General features: G+C 43.8%; 2 protein-coding genes across 2 annotated transcripts in view; both read left to right on the top strand.

Annotated features, from left to right (window-relative positions):
* Nucleotides 1–9,160, top strand: part of LOC306698014 (tetratricopeptide repeat protein 28-like) — a gene marked incomplete at its 5' end in the record, with an annotated part of 155,944 nt that extends 146,784 nt beyond the window's left edge. Inside the window, 11 exons of the mRNA XM_079162153.1 lie at nt 2,348–2,492; nt 2,604–2,783; nt 2,957–3,501; nt 3,812–4,059; nt 4,163–4,287; nt 4,380–4,611; nt 4,825–4,901; nt 5,540–5,563; nt 6,384–6,513; nt 6,611–6,718; nt 6,857–9,160. Of these exons, the coding sequence (XP_079018279.1) occupies nt 2,348–2,492; nt 2,604–2,783; nt 2,957–3,501; nt 3,812–4,059; nt 4,163–4,287; nt 4,380–4,611; nt 4,825–4,901; nt 5,540–5,563; nt 6,384–6,513; nt 6,611–6,718; nt 6,857–8,460 (3,418 nt within the window). The 3' untranslated portion in view covers nt 8,461–9,160. The remainder of the gene's footprint in view (nt 1–2,347; nt 2,493–2,603; nt 2,784–2,956; nt 3,502–3,811; nt 4,060–4,162; nt 4,288–4,379; nt 4,612–4,824; nt 4,902–5,539; nt 5,564–6,383; nt 6,514–6,610; nt 6,719–6,856) is intronic.
* Nucleotides 9,161–9,583: 423 nt separating this feature from the next.
* Nucleotides 9,584–22,425, top strand: LOC306697910 (phosphatidylinositol transfer protein beta isoform-like). The gene is made up of 11 exons (XM_079162008.1): nt 9,584–9,651; nt 12,900–12,930; nt 14,236–14,381; nt 14,594–14,685; nt 14,839–14,846; nt 14,936–15,010; nt 15,111–15,194; nt 17,559–17,636; nt 20,047–20,157; nt 20,350–20,472; nt 22,287–22,425. The coding sequence occupies exons 1-11, from the start codon at nt 9,632–9,634 to the stop codon at nt 22,332–22,334; spliced, it is 816 nt and encodes a 271-aa protein (XP_079018134.1). The 5' UTR covers nt 9,584–9,631; the 3' UTR covers nt 22,335–22,425.
* Nucleotides 22,426–24,541: the final 2,116 nt, after the last annotated feature.

The raw sequence follows: 24,541 nt of genomic DNA, 5'->3' as shown, positions 1-24,541 counted from the left end.
TATTCATTTACTTTGTGCTGATTGGTTATGTATATCAATAGAGTGTGTGCATGTGCGTGCATAGATGTGTGTGTCTGGGTCATATTTCCCTGTCCTCGTCCACAGTTGAGCTGCTCTTTGATGAGAGGGTAATTCCAGCTTTAATTGAGTCTCTGTGCTCATTAAGCCCCTTTAATGGGCTGCCGGTAATGATTCGCTCATTCTTTTGGGCCTCAAAATCTCTGAATTATATAGCTCCTCATGCTTAGGAGCCTATCGACTATCGCAATGTTAAAGCAAGAGAAAATGAAGAAAACCTCATTGTCATTTCAAGTCATCTATCCCGGGGTTTCATGTCAGATAATGTACATGTATGTGCTTTTCTAGGGCTCTCTTTGACTTCACGTCCCCTGACATTTTTCCCTCATGTTAAGATTTAGGCTATTACTGGTATGAATACCTCAATATTTCCACAATTACTCATAATTACGAGAAAGGAGAAAAATATAATGAACTCTAATTAAATAACATTTAAATCAAAATACAAGAACAATATACCCATATTAAAAGATCAGTGCTTCATGGTGTGATGTCTTCATTGTATTATCATTGATTGCCCTATTTTAACACGGAGATCTAATCTTTACCAGGGAGCTGGTAAAGATTAGATCTGGGAAAGATCTATGGGAAGGTGATAATAAAAGTCTCATGTGTCTAATCCCTTAAGTGTGTGATTAAATATGTTTTTATTCACATGATATCATAAAAAGACTCTTTGAAGATCTTGATGGAGTTGTCAGTAGAGAAGCAGTAAGCACTGATTAAGCAGGATTTCTGCATCAAATTGAAATTGGATCAGTATAAAAATCTTAACGTGTGTGTAATAGAGGCTAACTTGTCCACCCTTGTATCACCACTCAGATCACACACTTGAAGGCATGTCTTTCAACTGTAGCCCAAAATAGGCCGCCACTGAACGCAATCCTCGCCTCTCTTCGTCTTTTCTTGACGTTGTTTTCCTCTACACTTGACACTCACCTTCTCTTAGCTTATCTCTTGCCTCCTCTCTCATTCTTCCTGTCAGGTTAACAAACGATTGTTTGCTTTCCCAAGGAGGCTCATGCCAAGGCCTGGGAGAGAGACAGAGTGTTGGGAGGCTGGAGGGAAGCCAGTGGCCAGGGGCCACCAGAAGGGCAGGATAGATGTCTGTTGGCTGGGGCCTGGAGGAAACTCTGGCTGGTGGAACAGATGGAGAGTAGGGACAAGCGTGGCCATAAAACCCGACCCTGTGTGTCTACAGCACCAAAGGCTTTTAACCCCACGGCCACCATTAGCACAGTTCTCAGTATGTTGTGCGTCTCTTGCCTGAGCAGGGAGCGGCCACCCCCGTCAAGCAGCTGACATGCCTCAAACATACAGGGCTGTGACCTTACTTCTGTTAGTACTGCAAAAATACTCATTGGCAGTGCATTGAAGACACTCACAATCTCATTTTACATCAGCTGGACACTCTTCAGTTTTGATTGTATGTAGAGTAAAGATGGGATGAGCTCTGCTCTCCGCCTCCTCCAGTGGGGATTGTGGCAAGATTGCTACTTCGTGGTTCTGTAAGCACTAGACTACCACAGTGCAATACTGCCATCTAGTGGAGCTTTTCATATTGACATTATATCCTCAGTAGGATATAATTTGAGTATTGCTTCATGTCAAGAGGAATAATATATCTTTTGTTCACAGAGGGATTACAGCACATCACAATGCAGATCCAGTATGGTCTGCCTTCATCTGCATTTTACTCAGTGTGCTTTAGATCTGACAGTTCAGATGTTTGAAAAAGAAAGATAGACCTCTGTGATAGAGAGTGTTGGATCACTCTCTTCTGCTGCAGCTTTGTAGTGCTACAGCTCAAACTCACAGAAACTACAGTGGCTGAGTTTGCGACTTGCCTGAACCGTATCTGATGTAACAATATGCAGTAAGTCAGACACGGAGCTTGTCAGCCACATTCCCAACACGTATGCACAGCTCAATGATTGCAGCAGGATGGTTTGATGTTAAAGGACTTGAGGACATGAAACCCCTGTCTTCATGCAGGGCCTTTACATAGATTTTAAAAATGGTATAGTCTTATCACAGACTTTACATTTATTCCAATGGAGACTCAAAATATCATACAGTATTTTCAATTACAAACCTTCTGTTGAGCATAAGGTTGCAGAGGCTGTTGTGGTCTTTAGGACTAAATGTGCACTTACTGTAGCTTTCTGTAAATGCATGATGTGGCAAACTGCCTAAAACTGCCTTGGGTCTGCAGCGTAGTATGAGGTACAACATTTAAACAGCATTACTTTGTGTTGTGTTTGTGCAGGAGTTGCCAGAGTATGACCAGCCTGTTCAGTAACACCATGTCACCTGCCAAAGATGGTAACTCTTCCCTGCCTCGTCGCTCCAGCAACCTCGGAAAGCCTCCACTCCGGGCACTTTATGATTTGCTCATTGCACCTATGGAGGGGGTGAGTGCTACCTCTGTGGGTCATTGCCTGCCTGTTGATGTAGTTCTGTATAAAAGAGGATGCAACAATGAGAAATATGAATATTTTCATGCTAATCCTTTTGTCTCACAGGGCTTGATGCACTCGAGTGGGCCAGTTGGCAGACACAGACAACTGGTGATGGTGCTGGAGGGAGAACTGTACCTCATTCCCTTCGCCCTGCTAAAAGGAAGCTCTTCTAATGAATACCTGTATGAGCGCTTTAACCTCATTGCTGTTCCCTCCATCCATGGCCTTGGATCCAGTGCAAAGGTTGACCTTCTCTTTCAGATGACAGAATAATGTTGCAATACTTGTGTTTGAAACTCCTATATAAAACCAATGAGGACTTGCTTGGCCTCAAATTCTACTTCAGGATCCTATGAAGTCATCTTTGTGATCTACTGCAAAAATGTAGAATGTAACCTTTGTTCTTGTGCTCCAAGGCTCACTCCCGGCGCCCCGGACCGGCTCCATGTGGCGGTGTCTCAATGGCAGCAGTGGTGGGGAACCCTAGACTGCCCTCACCTGTGATGGACCGCTGGCTCTGGGGACCCATGCCCTCTGCAGAGGAGGAAGCTCTAATGGTGGCTGAACTGCTGGGCTGTCAACCACTGGCCGGCTCTGCTGCCACCAAGGAAAGGGTGATGAGTGCCCTCACACAGGCCGAGTGTGCCCACTTTGCCACCCACATTTCCTGGAAATTGGCGGCTCTGGTGCTCACCCCAAACCCTGAGAGCGTGCCCGGTGGGGCAAGTGCCAGTGTGGGAGGGGGAACAGTGGGGAGAGGTGCAGGTGGGAGGAGAGGCAGTAGTGGTCGAGGCAGGAAGGGCTCCATTGGAAGTGGCTATACCATCCCAGAGTCTCTCCACATGCAGGATGACAGCAGTGACGTGGAGAGCATCTGTGACAGTCCGCCCCTGCAGGAGTTCCTGCTCACAGCTGCAGATATATTGGACCTGAGGTTGCCTGTCAAGCTGGTGGTGCTAGGGTAGGTTGGTTGGTTATGGGTTATGTCCTGACATTTCATTTTAATTTTCAAAGTTATATGGCGGTAATTTGTTATTTCATGTCCAAAACTATAATCAAATTAGTCACGCTGTAGATGTGAATTGAGGTTTGATTTACGGACATAAACTCATTATACATACAGTACGGTACTAAAACAGAGATTGTAATGTTACTAATGAGAATGGGATAGCATAGCCTAGATAATAAAAGCAAATAAGGCTTGAAATGTTGTGCTATTAAATATTTTATAGCTTTCTAATTCAATTATATGCTTGTCATTTTGGCTGCAGGTCGTACCAGGAGTCCAGCAGCAAAGTGACAGCAGATGGTGTTGTGGGATTGACCAGGGCCTTCCTGGCTGCTGGGGCTCAGTGTGCTCTCGTGTCCTTGTGGCCTGTCCCTGTCGCAGCCTCTAAAGTTTTTGTCCATGCCTTCTACACTTCCCTGCTTAACGGCACGAAGGCTAGTGCAGCACTGGCAGATGCCATGAAGACTGTCCAGAGCAGCAAGCAGTACTCTCACCCCTCCAACTGGGCAGGTTAGAGATATTATTCACTTTTGTGTTGATCCTCCATTCTCGTTAATAAAAAGAGATGACCCTGTAATGGAGTTCTATTTAATGCAGTTTTTTTTCTGTTCAGGATATATTCTGATTGGCAATGATGTGAAGCTAAACAGCCCATCTTCCCTCATTGGCCAAGCTTTGGCAGAGATTCTACAGTATCCTGATCGAGCGCGTGATGCTCTAAGAGTTTTACTCCACCTGGTAGGACTTGGACACTCGCACACAATGACTTGCTTACTATACAATATATCACAACCAAAAATACTTATGCTGCACTTCACTCGTACTTGCAGGTGGAGAAGTCTCTTCAGAGGATACAGAACGGCCAGCGTAACTCCATGTACACATCCCAGCAAAGTGTGGAGAACAAGGTGGGGGGTGTCCCTGGCTGGCAGGCCCTGTTGACAGCAGTGGGCTTCCGTCTAGACTCTGTGGGCACCGGTATGCCTTGTGCGGTCTTCTTTCCCACTGCTGATCCGGGAGACAGACTTCAGCAGTGCAGCACCACTTTACAATCACTACTGGGTATGCACTTGAGAATCTGTCTCGTGTTTTACTTAATTGGTGATTATGTGTTTTGTATTATTATTTTTAACATGGTTTTCCACAAAGTGCTAGCCTCTGTGTTTGTAACATTTCATATTACTCCATGGATCACCTGTTTAGATATAGTCTGGAGTATAAAGAGTGTGCCTTGTGTATAAATAATGAGGAAGTTCCTTTGATCCCATCCCTCAGGTCTGCCGCCGCCAGCTCTCCAGGCTTTGTGCAAACTCATCACAGCTTCAGAGGTAGCAGAGCAGCTCATCAATCGGGTAGGCCCCTGCAGCTCTGAGCAAATGCAACTAGATTTTTAAATCTAATGCTCTAGATAGAAATTGGTCTTTGGCTCAAACGACAAACACCATCTCTATTATTGAGTGTTAAGATCTATTGAGGCAGTCACTCTCCTTTTCTGTGACGCTTTTATCGGGGGTATGTCATTGTGTAACTTGACAACGTGTTACGTGAATACACGCTAACGCACTGGCAACTCAAGCTGCAGCTTTAATCTGCTTTGAAATGCAGCATGGAAGCCTAACTAGCAGTACTGCAAGAATAAAGTCTGAACCACAATCCGAGTCCTGTTCTCTTGCACCCAGGCTTGTGACACCAAAGAATTCATCTTATGCCTTTATCCGTCTTAACATGTAACATGTGGCTACCACATGCTTAAAGCGTAAGACTATCCAGTTAGTTGGTGATTAGTTTTTGTTGCCTCATATTGGCAATTCTGGTCTCAATGCACAAAACATGTTCAACCTAATCTATGTATGCTAATTGCATAACACCTCTGTTACTTGTTGCTGTTATTCTTCTTGTTGACCTGATCCCTTGTGCCCTTTGTGAAATCCATTATGCATGCAATTAAAAGCCTATTTTCTCTCCCCTGCCCCTAACGTGCTGTCTGAAGGCTGTTAAAAATATGGTGGCAATGGTAAGTGTGGCTTCACTACCTGCACTCTATCCCATTCTACCCTTTTGCTCCACGCTCTTTTCTGTCCTGCTAAACTAAAATACACCTTCTTGCGTATAGAAGCTGCATGACAATTTGATAATCAGTGTTGTTGTTTTCATGCCACTCAGCATATGCATGCATAAAGCTTTGCCGGGCAATCGTTTACAATGTTCATAATGTTTTCGTTGGTGGTTCCTGCAGTCAGATCCAAGGGATTTGGAGTATTAAAGGATTTACAACCCTGGTTCATTACTGGTCAGAAGAATGTTTCAGGGTGGTATAAGGGATAAAGCTGTGATGTAAAAATAAAGCTCCCACAATTATGAAGAATGAAGTGAGCAGGCGAGGCATGTTTCTACTTTCTTGACGTCATGTCGACAAAGGTGGCTCTGTCCCAGGCCAAGTAATCCCAAAACAAAAAATGCAAGCGTGATTTCAGGGCATTTGTAAACCCTCATTAAGCTGACACCCTTTCAGCTCTGCTTCCCTGCAGATGTTCTTTTTCCCCCCCGAGTAATCGAGTGTCGGGCTCAAACGTGGAGAAATGGAATCATACCTACTCCACTAAATATGTTTACAGTAGTTCCACAATAACATGTAGCTTCCTACTATTTAACTATTTAACTTAGTACTTGGGTGATTTATATCTTGATAAAATAGAAATAGCTTAATCACACAAATTATTTTTACCCATTAATCACATCTCCAGTAGAATTCACCAGTTTATTTTATTCTTGTACTCATTCCTAACCACTCGAGTGCTATTTTCCCTCTTTGTCGTCTCCCGTTTCTTCTCCAGCTCCACCAGGTGCTAGTGCAACTCCAGACGGGAGAGAAAGAACAGGATTTCTCCCTCCTGCCCATTCAGGTGTCCATCAGTGTGCAGCTGTGGAGACTGCCAGGATGCCATGAATTTCTGGCTGCTCTTGGTGAGTCAACTGTTACCGTGCATGCATTCATGTCTCCCGTGGACTGCACATTGGCAATTTTATAAGTTACAACTGCTGTCCTCATGTGTTTGTGCAGGATTTGACTTATGCGAGGTGGGCCAAGAAGAAGTGGCGCTGAAGACGGGCAAGCTAGCCAACCGCCGCACCTTGCACTTTGCTCTCCAGTCTCTGCTGGCACTGTTTGGTAAATATACTCATATGCTCATTGTATCATTTATGTTCTTCATTGTAATCATCCAAAATTTGCATTAATCTGTTTTTACAATTCTGTTGTTTTCATCAGGTGTCACATTTCGTTTCATTTCCTTTTCTCTTTGTTCAGACTCCACAGAACTGCCCAAGCGTCTGAGCCTGGATAGCTCATCTTCCCTGGAGTCTCTAGCTTCAGCCCAGTCTGTGTCCAACCCCCTTCCCATGGGATACTCAAGCCTTCCCTTCTCTCCTCCTTGCCTGGACAATCAGGCATCAGATGCTATCTCCGTCTATAGCCTAAGTTCTGTAGCCTCCTCCATGAGCTTTGTTTCCAAGTCGGAGTGTGATTTCCTAGGTCACCGGCAGCGCAGTGGGGCCACAGCACACTACTCTATCCACAAACACCCTCATGTTCCCCGTAGTCGCTCCTCTCCTCATGGGGCAGCTGCTGCTGTAGCGGCAGGAGCCCGGGGAGATGATGAGGAATATGAGGGCTTTTCCATTATCAGCAGCGAGCCTCTGGGAAGCCACTGTGACTCTCTGCCCCTGCCACCAGGCCACAGCCAGCGCCACCACCGTGGAGGCAGGGGGGTTGTTGGTGGGTCCGGCACAGGAGCAGGGAGAGGCTACACTGTATCAGTATCGTCAAGGGGCAGTGTCAGCACCCCCACGTCCCCTGTTAAAACATGTCTGGTGGCCAGCCCAAACTCACCATTCCAGAAGGTTGGTAAGGTGAGCAGCTCGGATACAGGTGAATCTGACCAGTCCAGTACCGAGACGGACAGTACTGTCAAGTCTCAGGAAGAGAAAATTGTCCCTCTGGATCCTCAAGAGCTGGCCCAGAAGATTATGGAGGAGACTCAGAGCCATCTACGGGCTGTAGGTAGTCTACAGCGGGCTGGGCCAGAGGGTGCAGCAGCTGGGGGAACTTCAGCACGGAGCAGCGCCTTCCGTTCTTCTGAAACTAGTGCGTTCAGCCGTCCTAGCAGCAGTGCTAGCGGCAGAGCTCAATCTTCCCCAAGGCCCAAACCTCCCTCCCGTTCCTCTTCACTGCAGAAAATAAGCTCTGGCTACAATAGTCCTGCAATCTCTGAGTCTTCCCAAAAGGAGGGCAGCCATTCTTCGCCCACTCTGGATAGCCATGCACAGTTTAGATTAAAGTACCCAAGCTCCCCATACAGCGGCCACATCTCTCGTTCCCCGAGTAATGTGTCTCCCAGTTCTGGTCACCAGTCCCCGTCTGGTAGTGCTCCATCCCCCGCCCTGTCGTACTCCTCTACAGGCTCTGCCTGCTCTACATCGACTGATGTGCCAGACTTGGACCGGCTAAGAAGAGGAGTCATTGATGAAAAAGTCCAAGCTATCCACAATCTGAAGACCTTTTGGGCTAATGCTGCAGCCCAGCAACATCTGGGTCCTGTCCGAGCCGTCCACGGTGGTCCTGGACCCTTTGCTTCTGCCAGTAGAGATGTACTGAGCCTTCTGAACCTCTCTCCACGCCGTTGCTCTCCTAATGATACCCAAGACAGCCTGGAGCTGCGGGAGCTGGGGCTGCAATCACTGGATAGGGGCAGCAAGAACAATGGACACCACTGCTCCAACCCTAGAAAAGTGGCCCCATCGCCTACTATTTCTACAAGCAGTAGTCCTGGTGCTCGTTCTATCCGACTACCTGCTGGGAATGGATACAAGTTCCTGTCGCCTGGTAGATTTTTCCCTTCCTCTAAATGCTGAGACATTTAAAACAGTCCTATACTTTTATCTATCTATTATTTACTATTCTGTGCGAGTAGGGCACTTTTTGAGGGCCACTATTGGTCCGCCAAGCTTGACTGACAATGAGAAGGATTTGAATGGTCAGTGGGTGCGACCCTGAAGAGGCACATGAATGCTTTAGAGAAAATCTTGTCTTTGTGCCCATAACACTGTAAATGGCAATGAGAAATACTCAAAGACCTGATACTGTGTTTGTGTGTAACTGTGTGTCAGGTAAATGTAAATGCCGTTTGGTATTTTTCTTTGCTGTTTGTGTGGGCCAAGATGCAACAGCTATGACTGATTTCCTCCATTCTATTTGTTTTGTTTTTAAATTTAATGGTTATTGTTATTATTGTTTGTTATTGTTATTAATATTATAATAATTATTATGGTTATGTTTTGTAAATTAATTCCAGTGTTTCACAATCAGTATTAAACGTTTTATATTATTAAAAAAGTGAACAAACCTGTACCTTGTAAAGATGGATCGACTGGGGGAAAAAAAGATTTAATATTTTTTATTGAAATCAAAAGGGCATTTTGCCTGATTTCTTTGTGAATTGAGTGTCTGCTCTGAAGCATGGATTCTCTTGCTATTCAATGTTAAGTACCATGTATGACCTTTTTAGCCCATGATTTTGAAGTTTCATGACAACCATCTGTCATTTATCAGTAAACCGTTTCAATAAAAAAAAAACACATCATGTTTCCATTCGTGTATTTCTGAGTTTACATTATGTTATATGGCCCCATTGTTTGACAAGCGATGGATGGATGGATAGAATATCACAGTACAGCGGTTGTCCCTCAAGGGGTCCCAAGAAACATAAGAGGGCTTACAAGATAATTAAAAACAAACATATATTTCTGACACACAAAGGTAGTTTTGCTTTTGTTTCTCTAATGTGAGTAGCAAAATGAGGAACTGATGCAGCGGCAGTTACCCAGATGTGCAATGGGCGGGTTTAAAGCCACCAGGAAGAGATTCTATTGGTTAATACGAATTAGCATGTTCGTCTCATGCCTCCTCCTGCAAATCACCGCTCACGAGGGAGGGACCGACACGGCTCTTAGTAGCTCGTGACGTCAGCAGCAATCAGCGTCCGCTCCTGGGCAGTAACGGTGGTATCTCGAGGAACAAGCAGCGATGACCCTCATCAAGGAGTAGTAAGTTTTAACTTGAACATGTTGAAACAATATCGTGTACTAACGAATTCCGATAGGCAGGACACATTTTTTTTAATTTTTAATTTTATTTTTTGTCACTAATGAAAACTTTTCCATCTTGTCTCAGTGTCTGTGTCAGACACACGAGGGAAGGGTGGGAATTGCTCAAGAGCTGCTCTGGCCTACGTTACCGGCGTTGACAGCGGTACGGCACTGTGTGACAGCTGCTGTTAATCTTAGCTAGTCTGTCTATGTGCTCACGTTAAGTCACGTTTGCTGGCTTCAAAACAATTCAGTCTGTGGTTTGTTATGTGTTTTCAAAGGATAAGAGTGCCGGCGTTTGTGCTTTCAAGCTTTACAACTTTATTTAACTTGAGCCGAGACTTAGCTCACGGTTTGCTAATGCTAGCTAACGTTAACGTTACACCTAACGGTTTAGCGTTAACATGCCTGTGAACCACTTAGCGCTGCTAATGTTATTTTACATACACTCGTGGCGAAGCCAACTCATCTTACCCAAGATTAGAGACTTTGATTAATGGCGGATTCGCTGTTTTTTCGCCATCTCGTGTCAAACCAGACTCTTCATCTACTGACGTTAGCCTGCTAGCGGTAGTAGTGTTCAGGTAACGCTAGCTAGCTGTTAGCTCTGTGAGTTAACAAGTTGGAACATGAGATGCTCGTGTTGACATTAACTATTGTCAGTTAGAAGAAGACGTCAAACCACAGCAGTCGGTCATGACTTAAGTCACACTTTTGTAAAATGTGTGCTTGCTGGATTGAGAAATGTTAAGGTGCTAGTTTTTAACTTCGCCTTCATCGGTAAAGGAGTTGGTCTGTAGATCAAGGCAGGAAGTCCTGTAGCACAGGAACGTGACACCAGTATATAATAGACAAATGGATTTATTCATTTAAAACGGTATTCTATTTCAGCAAAGCTCTGAAACAACTCTCACGTTTGGGTAATGCCTTTTGATTGATTGAATATTGGAAAGATAATTGTCGTTTGGGCAGTGGCTTGATCTGGCTCTTTATTCCTGTCCATATTGTATTGCTAACAAAGAATGTACTTTTATCTATGCATATTGCAGTGGTTTATACCTAATTGATATTTCTTAAGTCCATAGTTCGAGCACCCTGTTGTTCATTTGGATATACAAGTGGATGCATGGACGGACAATGACCGTTAGTTTAATTTATGTGTGCCACAGAAACTCTGTCTATCCACAGAAGGTGTATAACGTGTTAAAGTAAGGCTATATCTTTTTTGGGGGGGGGGGGGGGTCCCCGGCAGTTACTCAGTGATTATATTTTAACCATGATCTGCCAGTTTTGTCGGTACATATTATGTTCAGCTGATGTTCTGTGATCCAGTTCCAACATTGCTAACCCTAGACCAACATCCTCTTTAGAAGGTTTTTAGGAATAGCTTTGCTAAAGCAACACACCTGTTGATTCCAGCTTCTTATAGGCATTATTGTGCGCTTGACACTGAAACAAAAACCTTTTTCCTATTTCAATCTGCACAGATTCTGATGCTAAACTTCGAATTTCTTTTACCAGTGACTTATAATTTCTTCTGCTCTCATTCGACTGCTCAGAGGTATTTTTGTCTTTTTCTGCCCTTTCACTTGTCAGTCTGCAGCTTCAAAACCCAGCCCTTGTCTCCAAAGTGACCGTCACGCATCACTAAGCTGTGCTTTAGAGTTGGCAGTGGCCTTTTTGCAGCAGCCTGCAAAGGTCATCATCTGTCACTGGGTGTAATTGTGAAGTTGAACCTAATTTCAACACAAGTTAATAGAGAAGTGTTAATTCTGGACTAAAATAATAAATCTCTCTGGCATGGGTTGTCGCAGCTCATCACCAGCATCATCAAAAGAGCACATGGGGTAGAAGGAGTGCAGTCAGAAACAATAAAACAAAAATGTGTGTTTACTCCAGGCAGCAACGTCTGGTTCTGCCGCGTGATGCGGAAGTGTCTTCTAACTTGCATTCCCTCTATTGACCATTACGGGGCGACTCCTCTGGTTGTAAAAAGAGGTCCGATTGTATGGAAGTCTATGAGAAAATGACTCTACTTCTCACTTGATTTATTACCTCAGTAAATATTGTAAACATGAGTTTATGCTCTCAATCGCTAGTTTCAAGTCTTCCTCAATACAGCATGATGTCCATTTATTAAATGATGGTCCATTTAGAGTTAAATAGACCGTAAAGCAGAGTATGCTTTAGGGCGAGCTTACTGTGATTGACAGGTTGCTTCCAGATATGGTAACTTCCCTTCATCGGTTGCAAAATAACCAAGATGGCGAAGGCCGTATTCCAAGATGGCGACGGGCGAAAATCTCCGAACTCGAGGCTTCATCACAGCAGTCCACGAACCAAATGGCGACGTCACGATGACTACCTCCACTTCTTGTATACAGTCTATGCATCATGTCAGCGTAGAATACAGCCCTTGCTTCTGTTTAATGCTTTGAAAGAACTTCCGCCTACTTTTTTTTTCTCTTGCACTGTGTGGTTTATGCTCATTCACTGGAGCTTCATTTTCATAAGGGTAAATGATGCAATTGTTTGGGGCATACCACGCCCTGCTAAAGGTCTGTTGGGACGAGTAGAATAGGCTTGCAGTGTACTTAACTATGCAAAAAGTAAATATTGTCTGTACCGTTTGGATATCTTGTCAAATACAGATTCAGAAATAGTTTTTTTTTTTTCTTTTTAAAACAGCTGTACCTGTTGTTACTGGTCTGTGCAGCACTTTTGTAGTTTATAAGCAATGTTTTGGTCCAAAATTGCTCACTGCGTACATTTTCCTTTTGCTTCCATTTTCATTGTAGTTTTTGTTATTCCACTCTGGTCTAATGATGGGTTCTATTATCTTGCTGATGTCAGCAGTGTGTTGAATATGGGCAGTGGAGTTTTTACTTCTGGAGGAGTGACCACAACTGGCTTCCTGTTCTGTAGTAGCGACATGGTTTCTGTGCATTGTTGAGGTTTGTTTCGTATGCGTGGTTATGGCATCACTGCTTCTTCTACTATGGTTTATTTTGTGTTTTATACTTTTAGGATCACAGTCCAATTTAATTAAGTACATTGAATGTTTTTCTGTACCTTCCTTGAGTGTTATGCTGTTTGTGATAGTAACACTGTACTTGTTTAGTTTAAAGTAACATTATCGTGCTTATTGAGCGCTGTTTTTAAGAAAGTGCTGTGTGAATGTTACCATACTTCTCTCTCTCTTGCAGCCGTGTGGTTTTACCCTGTAGTGTTGAGGAGGTGAGTAATCCGTCTGTGTTCCTTATTATTCCATTGACAAAATGAGTGACGTTATAAATGACTGTTTTTAAATTCTATGTTAGAATGTCTGGGTTCTACTTAATTTCTTGTACTTTTCACTTCTCATTATAAATGATGACAAACTAAGCTCAAGTGCAGTGAAGGGAGCCATGTATGACAGACTGCCTTTATTTCTCTCCTACACGTCTCTTGCAGCTTTAAAACTGGTTGACATTCCCTTTTGATTAAAGAAATCTTTAAAATACATTCAGTATTTCAGTTTCACAACACATACATTTTACACGTGCAATTCATCCATTAGTGTCACATGCAGCAGAACCCGATAATCCCTTATTTGGGCTTAAGGTGGGTCACATAGTGCAGGCTTATAGCAATTACAAGAAGTCTCTGTAATGCACCTTTCCTAGAAAACAATTGAGTTTCTGCAGTTATTAATGAATATACTACAATCTTATCATTTCCAGTGTTTGGCTTCTGGTTGCAGGTTAAGACAACACAGTCTCCTCCACAAAAGCATCACTTGTAGTTCTTATTTAGAGCAGAGTTTCTCCCCTTTGTTTAGGGTTATGTCATGAATCCCAGACTCACCCTGCTGCCTTACATAATGATCAAAACCTCTTGGCAATTAGTGATGCTTTCTGAATCTCAGTCCATTAATTGATTAAGTGTTCTCTTTATAGTGGAGAAATACTAATGAGAGCTCTGGTAGTTGAAATGTAAGCAAACACGCACACCATGCACCGCTAGTTAACCTGCCCTGCAGATTGTAGTTATGACGTAAAGTTTGAAATACAAAAGATGTCTGCTCTTCATTGTATTTAGATCTAGTATAATTGAAGAAAGGAGCCTAGCTTCCATACCACGGGTGTGTGTGTCTGTATTCACAACATAAACACATCACACGGGGCTTTTACCTAACAGAGGTTCCCAACCTGGGCGTTCACACAAGAGGCCTCAAAAAATCTGGAGCGTCACAAGATGTTGAAAAGAATAAGGACAAATATTTCTGTTACACAAAATGATTTTTCTAGAATTGTAGCTTTTTCTATTGTACAATGCTGCGGCTAATGAAACAGTCTGAAAAGGAAACATCATTTTTTTTTGTCTGAACTGCTCACATGTCATGTCCAGAGTATTAATCCGTGATGAGGTAGACGTTGCTTCATTTTAAGGGGTCTCATGCAAAAAAAAGGTTGAACCTGAACCATCAGCAAGGCTTTAGGCTTCAGCTTTAGTCTATTTTCTGGATGTACTGTAAGTGACTGATGTGCTTTTGTGTTCCAGTATCAAGTGGGACAGCTGTTCTCAGTGGCTGAAGCAAGTAAAAACGAGACGGGCGGTGGTGAGGGTATCGAGGTACTGAAGAATGAGCCCTATGAAAAAGACGGCGAGAAAGGACAGTACACACACAAAATCTACCACATAAAGAGGTATGTGTCTTTTTACCCTTTTCAATTAGATTATTCAATCCCATAATTACCGTTTTACGGTGTAATGGCGCCGTGCTTCCAGGCAGTGGCAGCATTGTCTTACCTCTGGTCCTATTTTGTTGTGAAGTATTTCAAGTTGTTCATATTCCATAGGCATGTCAATATGTCTTCTCTCTCCCTACTTGTTCCCCTCCTCTTTACCTGCCCTACAGTAAAGTCCCAACGTTTGTCAAACTGTTTGCTCCTGAAGGCTCCCTGGTGTTCCATGAGAAAGCCTGGAACGCTTACCCCTACTGCAGAACCAGTGAGTCCCCCATATCCCTTTACCCTGAAACCCTTTGTCCTCTCCATTGTGGAATACACTTTGCATCATGTGAATTTAAAATGTTTTTTTTCCTTCTATATGTAATGGTTCTTTTTTCCTCTCTTTTTCTCCTTATGGCTAACCTTGACACAGTTGTGACGGTAGGAAGTCTTAAATGGCTTGTTTTGTTCGCTTATTCAATTGACTTTCTGTACATTGAGTTCTGTAATATCCCGACTCTTCCCTCCAGAATGAGTATATGAAAGACAACTTCTTCATTAAGATTGAGACGTGGCACAAACCAGACCTTGGGACACAAGAAAATGTCAGTACCTCTTATCCAGCACGCATCCATTTTCACCATCAGATTTGAGTTTGTGTGCTCTTCTTACGATTATTTTTTGTGTGTGTGTGTCGTTGTTCAGGTGCACAACTTAGACGGCGCCACGTGGCAGAATGTAACTGTTGTGCCCATTGACATTGCAGACAGAAGTGTAGTGTCCACTGCTGTAAGTAGAAACTCTTCTTCCAGTGAAAGATAAAAATGCAGTTTGGTGCCTTCATGTGGACAAGCTTCATCATTACCAAGCTCTCTGCCAAACCTGTTCCCTTTACATCAGGACTGTTCAAACGGGCCTTATTTACTTCTTTCTGATGAGCAGGAGGCTTGTCAGATTTAAAAAAAAAAAAGTTATTTTCTTTGGTGACACAGGAACCTCTTAATTTCTGTGTTGATTAACAGACATTTTGGAGAATCAAATAAATAGGAACAAAATTACTGCTAAATAGAAGTATTGTCGCATCTACAATTGTATGGATTCTACAGATTTTTTCTTTATGTCAGAAAAAAAAAAACATTTAGCAAATCCCCAGAGCCAAGAGCAACGTCATCCAATTGCTAATTCTAATCTGAACAACATTTTTAAAAACTCATTTTATTTATAATTATTTAAAATGTAAACACTTGTAAATCATCACATTGGAGGAGCTGGAATCTACAAACGTTGGATATTTATATTTGACGGATTACTTCAACAAGTTTTTTTTTTTTTAAATTATTTAAATTGTTGTCGAATGATATAGTGTTCATTGACTGAATAATTCTTCTTTTTGCTACTTTTCTACTCTATTAACTTGCTGTGGCGATGCCAAATAATATGTATTTAGCGTTTGATCCCACTCATTGAACAGTGCTGATATACCTCCAGGTATCTGTTGTATCCAGTGGAACTGTTTTAGTGCAACGAGTGGCACCAAGGCTGGAAAGGTGTTTTTGTAAAATGAATTACAAGAAGGTGAAATACCATGAAACGCATACCTGTCAATGACCGCGGATGGTTAGAACTGGCAGCAGAAAATGCCATTAGACGGTCAGAGTAGATTGAATTAATCATTTCATTATGTTTTCAAGCATCGCCTTGAAATCTTTTTAAAGCATATCAAAACTCTACACACACCATTTGAGCAGCCTAAGATTGCCTCAATAATATTTCAGAAGGTAAACATGAGTTTATGATTCTCTGAAATCGTATTTGAAGATGTTACACATTATTGCTGTTATTTGACATCACATTGCCTCATTTCACCGTGTGTGTGTGTGTGTGTGAGGCTATTTGGCTGAGCAGCGTTGGTTTCTGTGAGTGTGTGTGTGTGTGTGTGTGTTTGTTTGTGGTGGGTAGTTAACGAGGCGGAGGTGTTTGCCTTGCTGGAGGAGTGTGTTGTGTCTGAGGACCCTATCAGCCCTCAGCCTCGGGCATGGCTGCAGGGCCCGGGGCGTACCGCCAGCACAGATGAGTTTGTTAGTGTAATTAAGGCTCACGGTGCTTCGTATCCCGGAACTAGACAAATACACACACGACACAAACACATTCGCACTCTGACACACCCACGCACGCACACTGTTTTTACTTGTGGAGTAGCTCCTTTTCGTCTACCACGGCATATCGATTCACAGACCTCATTAGTGCAGCGGAGTGTATTGTTATAGTGATGGAGCTCTCAGCATTAGAACAGCCAAATTATTGTGTGTGTGTGTGTGTTTGGGTTTGTATCTCTTTCCACACGTTTGGCACCCTCCTGTTGGCCGATAGCCCTGAAAAGTAGCTTTTAGCTGCAGGCGCATCATGATTTATTTAAAATTGCTGGGCCCTTGAGCTGTTGATAATATGAAAGCTATTTCATTTATTGGTATTACTATTTCTTTTGCCTTTTTTTTATGAAGTCAACTTTGTCATGTGCTTAGCATATGCGCTCAGTATTTTTCTACAGGCTTAAAAATCTTTTTGATTCTCCTGTGAGATGAGAATTAATGCAGGTCGGTGCAAGCGTATACATTCATGTATATGAACCGGCACCAGGGTCGCCCCAATTAAACAGTCGCTGGTGGCATCAACGCCCCATCGACGGTCGTTTATCCCCGAGCCACTTACAGCTGAGCTGTGCTCCGGTCTTGCTGCGTGACATTATCTCCGGGGGATGGCAGCTTTTGGAGAATGAGTGCAGTCCTCTTTGGCCTCTCAGTGGCAGTGACTGCTGTGCTGCTCACCTTTTAGAGCACAGTGTGTGAACAGCAGGGGAGGACAAACAAGCCACAAATTCTGTAACCTATTGAATGCCGTAGTGGAAGAAAACTTTCTATGAGAATATTGTGATATAAATGATGTTCATATCTTAACATGCTTAAATACGTCAAAATGTAACAAAAGTTGTAGATTTCCAAACTCTAGTTGCCAAAAAAGAACAGAACACTTAATTACTGCTCAGTTCATGGTGTAGCAGTACTCAGTCCGATTACCTCAGCTTGTGGAACAGTTTGTCAGCTAAATATAATGTGCTATGTGTTGTATTAATTATATGAATTTCTCTTACTGTAGGACTACAAACCAGATGAGGACCCGGCCAAGTTCAAGTCAGCTAAGACTGGCAGAGGACCCCTTGGGCCCGCCTGGAAGGTAACACTCTTGTGAGCTGTGGAAATGAACAGATTCACACACAAGTGGCAATCAATGTCACAGGAGACGAAACAAAGACTCAACCCACGTTTTACTTTGAAAGGGGTGTAAACCTGGTCCCTGTCATTCACACAAGAACCGGGTCTGCAACTGTGGTTTCACATATTTCACATATTTTCCAAAGCACTAAATAAAGTGCTGTCAGTCTTAATAAATTGGAAAGAAGATGGGACATCTGTAAATCAGTGTAGAGCAGACTGTCCTCCCCACAGTGAGGCCGATGCCAACTCTGAAGAAGCTACAGGGTTCAATGGCCGGGATGGGTGGCGCTATGCAAAAAAAACAAAAACCCTGTGTTGAAAATAAAACACACTTTAGCTAGTGTTGCCAGAAGCCTCTCAAATACAGTGGAAGTTAGTTCAGTGGTTTGAGAGCAAACAGAGATTGAGCCTTTAGTTTGGCGTTTGGTAGTGGCAGCATCGTGCTGTGGGGATACTCCTCTGCAGCAGCTCTTGATGGTAAGAGGGTAAAGTGAATGCAGAAAAAGACAGGGAAACCCTTGAGGGAAACCTGCCACAGTCTGCAAGAGAAGAAGAAGATTTATGCTTCAGCAAAACAACAACAAACTCCAAAAAACAATGTTCATGTCCTGGAGTTACAGAATCAGAGACCAGATCTCAATCCAATGAATTTGTGGCGTGTCCATATGTGCTAAAAATAATGCAGACCTATTTGCGTACTGATGACATCACTTCTAAATTTGACATGAAGGGGGCGAAGACCTACACATTCAGTTATTTGGTGTTTTCATGGTTTATCGCCTGTATTAATCTGAATAGCTCTGTGCTAAGGAGAGCACAGAGCCGGATTGGGGTCGACAGAACTGTGAGGCTGCAGTTTGATGAAGACAAACCACCTCTTTCTCAGCTCTGATTGGATGTAATGGATATTTCTAGTCACCAGGTCGGATAAAGGTTTTACTCGTAGCTCTGTCTGCCAGACTTTGTGTGTGACAGAAATGGGGGAAACATACTGTGTGGACATTGATAGTGAATTTGACAAGTGGCAGTCCTGTATTAAGACAGATATACTTTTGATAGAGAGTAATAAGACCTAGCTGATCCACGTCGGGAGTTATTCTGCGTTCCCCTCTATACCCTCTCGTACCCCGCAGCCTCACAAACGGGTCCTGCTCACTGTTGGAGCGTTGAGAATTTCTCGTCTGCAGCGGAGTCCTCAAAGTTCACCACGGGAAACTTTGCTCAGCTTCAAGAATTCAAGAACAAAGGCACCCAAACAGCTTTAAAAAGTCTGAATAAAGAAGCACAACTTTTTATTTTGTGTTTTTAATTAGATCACTTTCCCGTCCGCTGTGGACACGGAAAAAGAGTGTTTTTGAAAAGGTGAAAAAAAAAAAAGAAGCAGTTATGTGACAACAGAGGCACAATTTCTGCCAGCTTCTCAGAGCAATAAAACTCTTGTCTATCTCTGCATGCACACATGCTTGCATATCGGTACCCTTTGTATTTCTGAAAACTTCTGCTCCTTTGAGTAGGGCACAGAGAGGGAGAGAAGAAATGTCACCGTAAGTGTTTTGATGTAGAATCCGTTTCATGTGAAGTTCTCCTTTAGCGATGACAACTTTTCTAAACCCACTGCAAATTTAGAAATGTTTCTCATTTCCCCTCCGTGATCGCAGCATCAAACGACAGTGGGATGATGGTGAGTGAGGCGGGTCTGTGGCATTTTCTCTTGGAATGCCGCGGCAGAATGAAGTGATTAATTAAACAGGTGTTCTCGGAGGGAGAGAGGGAGAGAGAGAGAGTGTGTGTGTGTGTGTGTGTGTGTGTTCTGGGGGGCGAGGAGGTCCTAGGTGTTAATAATGTAACCAGCTTTGCACCGCGACGCCCTTATCGCTGTGCGAGCACCGTTTTATCTGCCTTCCGTGGCCACAAAGGCAAGCCTGTCGGGAACGGTGTCGCTGTCAGGGCGGAGGCAGAGAAATGGTCCCTTCATCTGGAGTTTATCCACTTTGCTCTGCCCCCACCCCCTCGCCCCCCCGCCTCCTTTTCTTCTTTTCTTCAGAGGGAGACAGAGTGCAAGCAGCGGATGGATTTAGAAAGTGTGTTGTAGATTAGGGCACTTTTATCTCTGCACAGCACATCTTCATATTGATAATTATTTCAGCAAGCTCCATACCCAAAGCATTACATATTAATGTTTTTTTTGCTTTGAATGCAGCCAAGATTAGTCTTAAATAATATTCTCTCAGCCTTCTGCTATTTTTTAGGATCAGTCTCTCGTTGCCAAGTTCCTGTCAAGTTTTGGCTTATTTATTCTGATACGGCACTTTTTAAAAAGTGATGGGTTGTAAGTCTTGTCGTCCTTTTTGCTTTTCTTCTCCGAACAGAAAGAGCTGGTTCATAAGACGGACTGCCCGAGGATGTGTGCCTACAAACTGGTCACAGTCAAATTCAAGTGGTGGGGCCTGCAGACCAAAGTGGAGAACTTCATCCATGAGGTAAGGTTGAACGGTTTACACCGTTAAACTTCACACAGCCGGTTATCTAGCTCAGGCTGTGTTCAGGCTCTGAGTCCCTTGACTGTCTGATTGCCCGAGAACAACTCTGGGTGATGATATATGATCTTCATTAATAATATATACGTGTGTATAATACGCAGCCCTAACCAAGACTACCACTGTCTCCCTCAGCAAGAGAAGAGGATCTTCACTAACTTCCACCGCCAGGTCTTTTGTTGGATTGATAAGTGGGTGGAGCTGACTATGGATGATATCAGGCGGATGGAGGCGGAGACACAGAGGGAGCTGGAAGAGGTGAGGGCAGAAGTAGAAAATGACCCACCCTTTAAGAGTAAACCGTGTACATTTGAAGTACAAATTATTGGTCAGTGATGGGTTTTGTGCGCACAACTGCCCCAATATCAAGAGTGTTCAGTCTCTGGGCCTCCATTTCTGATGCTTGCCCGATTAACAAGTGAAAGCAACAAACCTTTCCGAGGTTACCGAGTCCTATGTGCCCTAACATGCTTCCTAATCCCTAATTCTGTTATTTCCTACATTCGTGTCTAGATGCGTACGAAGGGCTTTGTGCGCGGTACAAAGGCTGCAGACAAGTAGCCCGGCCACGTTTAGGTCTGAGTGTTGCTGTGTAAGTTCTCGCTGGTCTCTCAGATACTTTCTCTGTTCACTGCGGGGTTTCGGTCGCTGCACCCCTCTGCTGCTTTCACTCTGTACTCTTCGGTGTCGTCAAAGGGATTTTTGTCCACTATGTCTAAATGTGCACCACTTGCAACTCCATAGCTCACTCTGAATAAGTGAATCAATAACACCAGACTGCAGATAACTATGACGTATGTGCTCGGTCGGTAGGCGTTTTTTGCTGACCCAGTGAAAATATCCTGCCGTGGTTTGCACCAGTGTCTGTTGCTTATGTGCACATGCTTGTGTATGCATTGCTTTAACATCTGGCCAGACGTTTCTCAGAATCACCCATGCTATTTTGTTTGAAGAGGTGGCCAGCAGGTGAAAACAGACACAAAAGACCTGCTCACGACCAATACCTGGAAACTAGAGCCTCCCCACAGAGGAGTACAAGGCAGAGAAGACAAAGCAATCCTCTCTTAAATTACAGGCTTCAGTTTCTGTCAATCGCATTCTGTGTAAAACCGTAGCACTGGTTTGCCCTTGGCACTGCTCTAAATATCAGCCTGGGAGCTCTGGCCGTACAAGGAGAAAAAGGGAGGACTCGAGGATGGACTGGCCAAAGTGGGCTCAAACATTCCTGGCCTACCAACAAACACCCCTCCTCCCTCACATCTCTACCAATTCAGCATGTGTTTCTAATTTTCCCTGGGAGTACGTAAACAAGCGGATGCCTTCAGAGAGGGATGTGGAAGCCGACATGCAGACACTGCCATTCAGGTCCTTGACGAGACTGTACCGGGTGAATGAGAAACTCGCTGTGGAGACGATGCACCAACAGTCATGTCTGCCCTTCTTAGTGTATACTGGTCGAGGGCTGTTGGTATAGAAGAGGGAGGCACGGGGGGGAAAAAAAGTGTGTGTGTGTGTGGGGGGGGGGGGGGGCTCAAGATGGCTCCTTTTCCCTCATTAACATACAAATGGAATTTTGCAGTTGAGAAGGAGTCTGTGCCGTGATTGAGAAGAAACGGGAAAAGGATGAAGAAGTCCGTGGGTGAATCCTCCATTTCATCAGATCTGTTTAGAGTCACCGTTAGTTTGAACTGTTCCATTAAGGTGTTCGCCTATCAGATTCTACCACTAATTGACTTTCCAAAGCCATCAGCCTCAGGGTGGGAGAATTTGAAAGTGATGCTTTTATCTACCTAGAAGACAAACATGGAGCTTGATAAGGGCTGCTGGAGCAGATTTCTAAGGAAAGGCTAAATATTTCAGTTTGCAAAAGGACGTTTGTTGTGTTTTTTTTATGGTGCAAGAAATAAAACTTTGTTATACATCATGAATAGAAATTAGTCCACAAACCTGTGCGCAGTAACCAGCAACCGTTCATGAAGGGTTCCACTGAAATGCAAGCATCCACTAAACCCCTCACCTGTTAAGCGTGCATAAATCTAATATGGTGTCTATTTCCCTCTGTTTGCCCACAGCTTCGCAGACGGGGAGATGTACGAGGAACCACCGCTGCAGAAAAATGAAAAGGCAAAGGATTTTAAACGCCCACGACGACGGCTCAGAGGCCTCCTTTGGTGCCTCTATTTTACCAGAACTGATTTAGGCTTTGGGGTGGGGTGGGAGGGGGGGGCTCTGCTACCTGCAATCAATAGAGCAGATCCCTGACTTGCATCCAATCATAGACATTCTATTCACTGAGGAATTGATTTCTAGAAACCAACACGATCCCAGCTGATAAGACTGGTTCATTCTGCTCTCCTGGGCAGAGACCGGCCAGCTATCAGCATCTTGTTATTGACAAGACCGAGCCTGCTGGAGAGATATGAAGAGGAGCCTCTTGCAGTAGAGATACATTTTTACAAAAGCAAATTCATTGACTTGATTCCACAGTGGCAGGTGTTTGGACCAAAATATTTCTCCTGTCATATTTAGATTTTCCCTTTTCCTGCATAACATTCCTCTGAAGACGATGCCCTGTCCGATCTCTCTTTGGCTCCTCCTCGGTCTTAACTGTACACATTGTGGCTCAGTGGTTTGCATTCCCCAGCATGAGTCTGTCTGTTTTGTCATACTCATGTTACTTCCTGCCACAGCCTCCATTTAGAGATTACCAACACCCTTGGCGCCTTGGCCCATTGTAATCCTTCACCCCACCTCCCCCAAAGCACTGCATCTTATTAACACCGACGATCATGCCCGTACAGGTATTCACTCTCACACAGATTTAATAGGAACGCACACGCACATGACGCATATACATCACTCGCACGAGGATGAACATGTTAATTAATTCTCACACATACACTCGCAGGTGTGGATGCCTTTGCGGTGACTGATGTCTGAAAATCTCAAGCTGGGCAGATCCATGCAAGCTTGTTCAGCTAAAGGATGTTACTTTGGAAGTGTTTACAGCTCTCACTGATTCCCCCTCCCCTCCCACACACACACACACACACACACACACACACACACACACACACACACCTAAAGACATTCACACAGCATTCACCTTCCTAACAGAAGTCCCCAGAGGAGAAAAAAAAGACACTGAAAAACAGCCACAGATGGTGCTTCACCCCTCGAGCCTCTTGTCACAAGCCGCACTGCTCGCCCCACCTCACCCAGCCCACCCTAGAGGCCTGTCTCACTCCTCTGGTTCTCAGAGGTAGACGGTTTCCAAAAAGGCCTCTTCTGTTCCGCTACAGTCTCGGTGTGTTTACAGAGTTCTATAAGCCTCACCAGTGCCCGGTCGACACCAGCACCACACACTTCTTGCCTTAATCCCTGTACCGTTGGACCTATTATAACTATTGTACCTCTGCTGTCAGCTATTGCGCTAGCTACCTCCCTTGTTTCCGACTGGCAATTTTCTTGACACCTAAAGGTTACAACGATAGGAGTAAATCACGGCAGAAAGAGCTTTATGAGCAAAGTTGTTTGTGATGACTCTTTTATTTTCTTATATCGCATGTGACTCCCTTTTATGTTTCCTGATATGTGTCGCAGCAGCGACTGAGCCTGTGCAATTCCTTCAGCAAGCAAAACTATGTAAGTAGCAGCCGGAACAGCTTGTACACTGCTGTTGGTGCAAAGAGCTGCAGATTTACATCTTCGCCTCAGATCTGCCTTTTGATTGACATGCCATGTTAATGACTCTTCAACTCCATAGTGAAGACTTCCCAATCATGTGGCTCCAGCCTACAGTGTTGGTCATCACTAGTGTTATATACAGTACAAGTGGTTTCCTCATTTGATCCTTGTTGTTTGTGTTGTGTTCTTTTGTTTCTAACGTATCAATGTCTTAAATTGTGTAACAGGAATTGGGGATTTGTTTTTAGAGGTTATGTTCCTTTCAAGACACACATATAATGAAATAATCTGCGTTCAACGATCCAAATGTTTTTGTCTGTAAATGGTATGAGGGAGTGTGATCACTTCTCAGTAATGGGTTATTGGCTTGTCCAAAGAGAATGAATGGATTTCTCATATGTTTACAAGAATTCAGCATTTGTAGGCTGGTAATATAGAAAGATTGGGAAGGCAACTGTTTTCTTCACAAGAAGATCTTCTCAGGTCAACAATATGACATGCATAGTTCTTTTATGATATTGTTGCTCATCAGTTGCCCCAAACAATTGACTTCTTTACGCCGTACCATAGCCTGGTGGTAATGCAGTGTCAACATGATGGGGAGTGGTTGTATCCTATTTCGTTTTATCGCAGCATGCGA

Source organism: Pholis gunnellus, assembly GCF_910591455.1.
Source record: "Pholis gunnellus genome assembly, chromosome: 6".
In the NCBI taxonomy this organism is placed as follows: Eukaryota; Metazoa; Chordata; class Actinopteri; order Perciformes; family Pholidae; genus Pholis; species Pholis gunnellus.
This window is presented reverse-complemented; position numbering and strand designations above follow the sequence as displayed.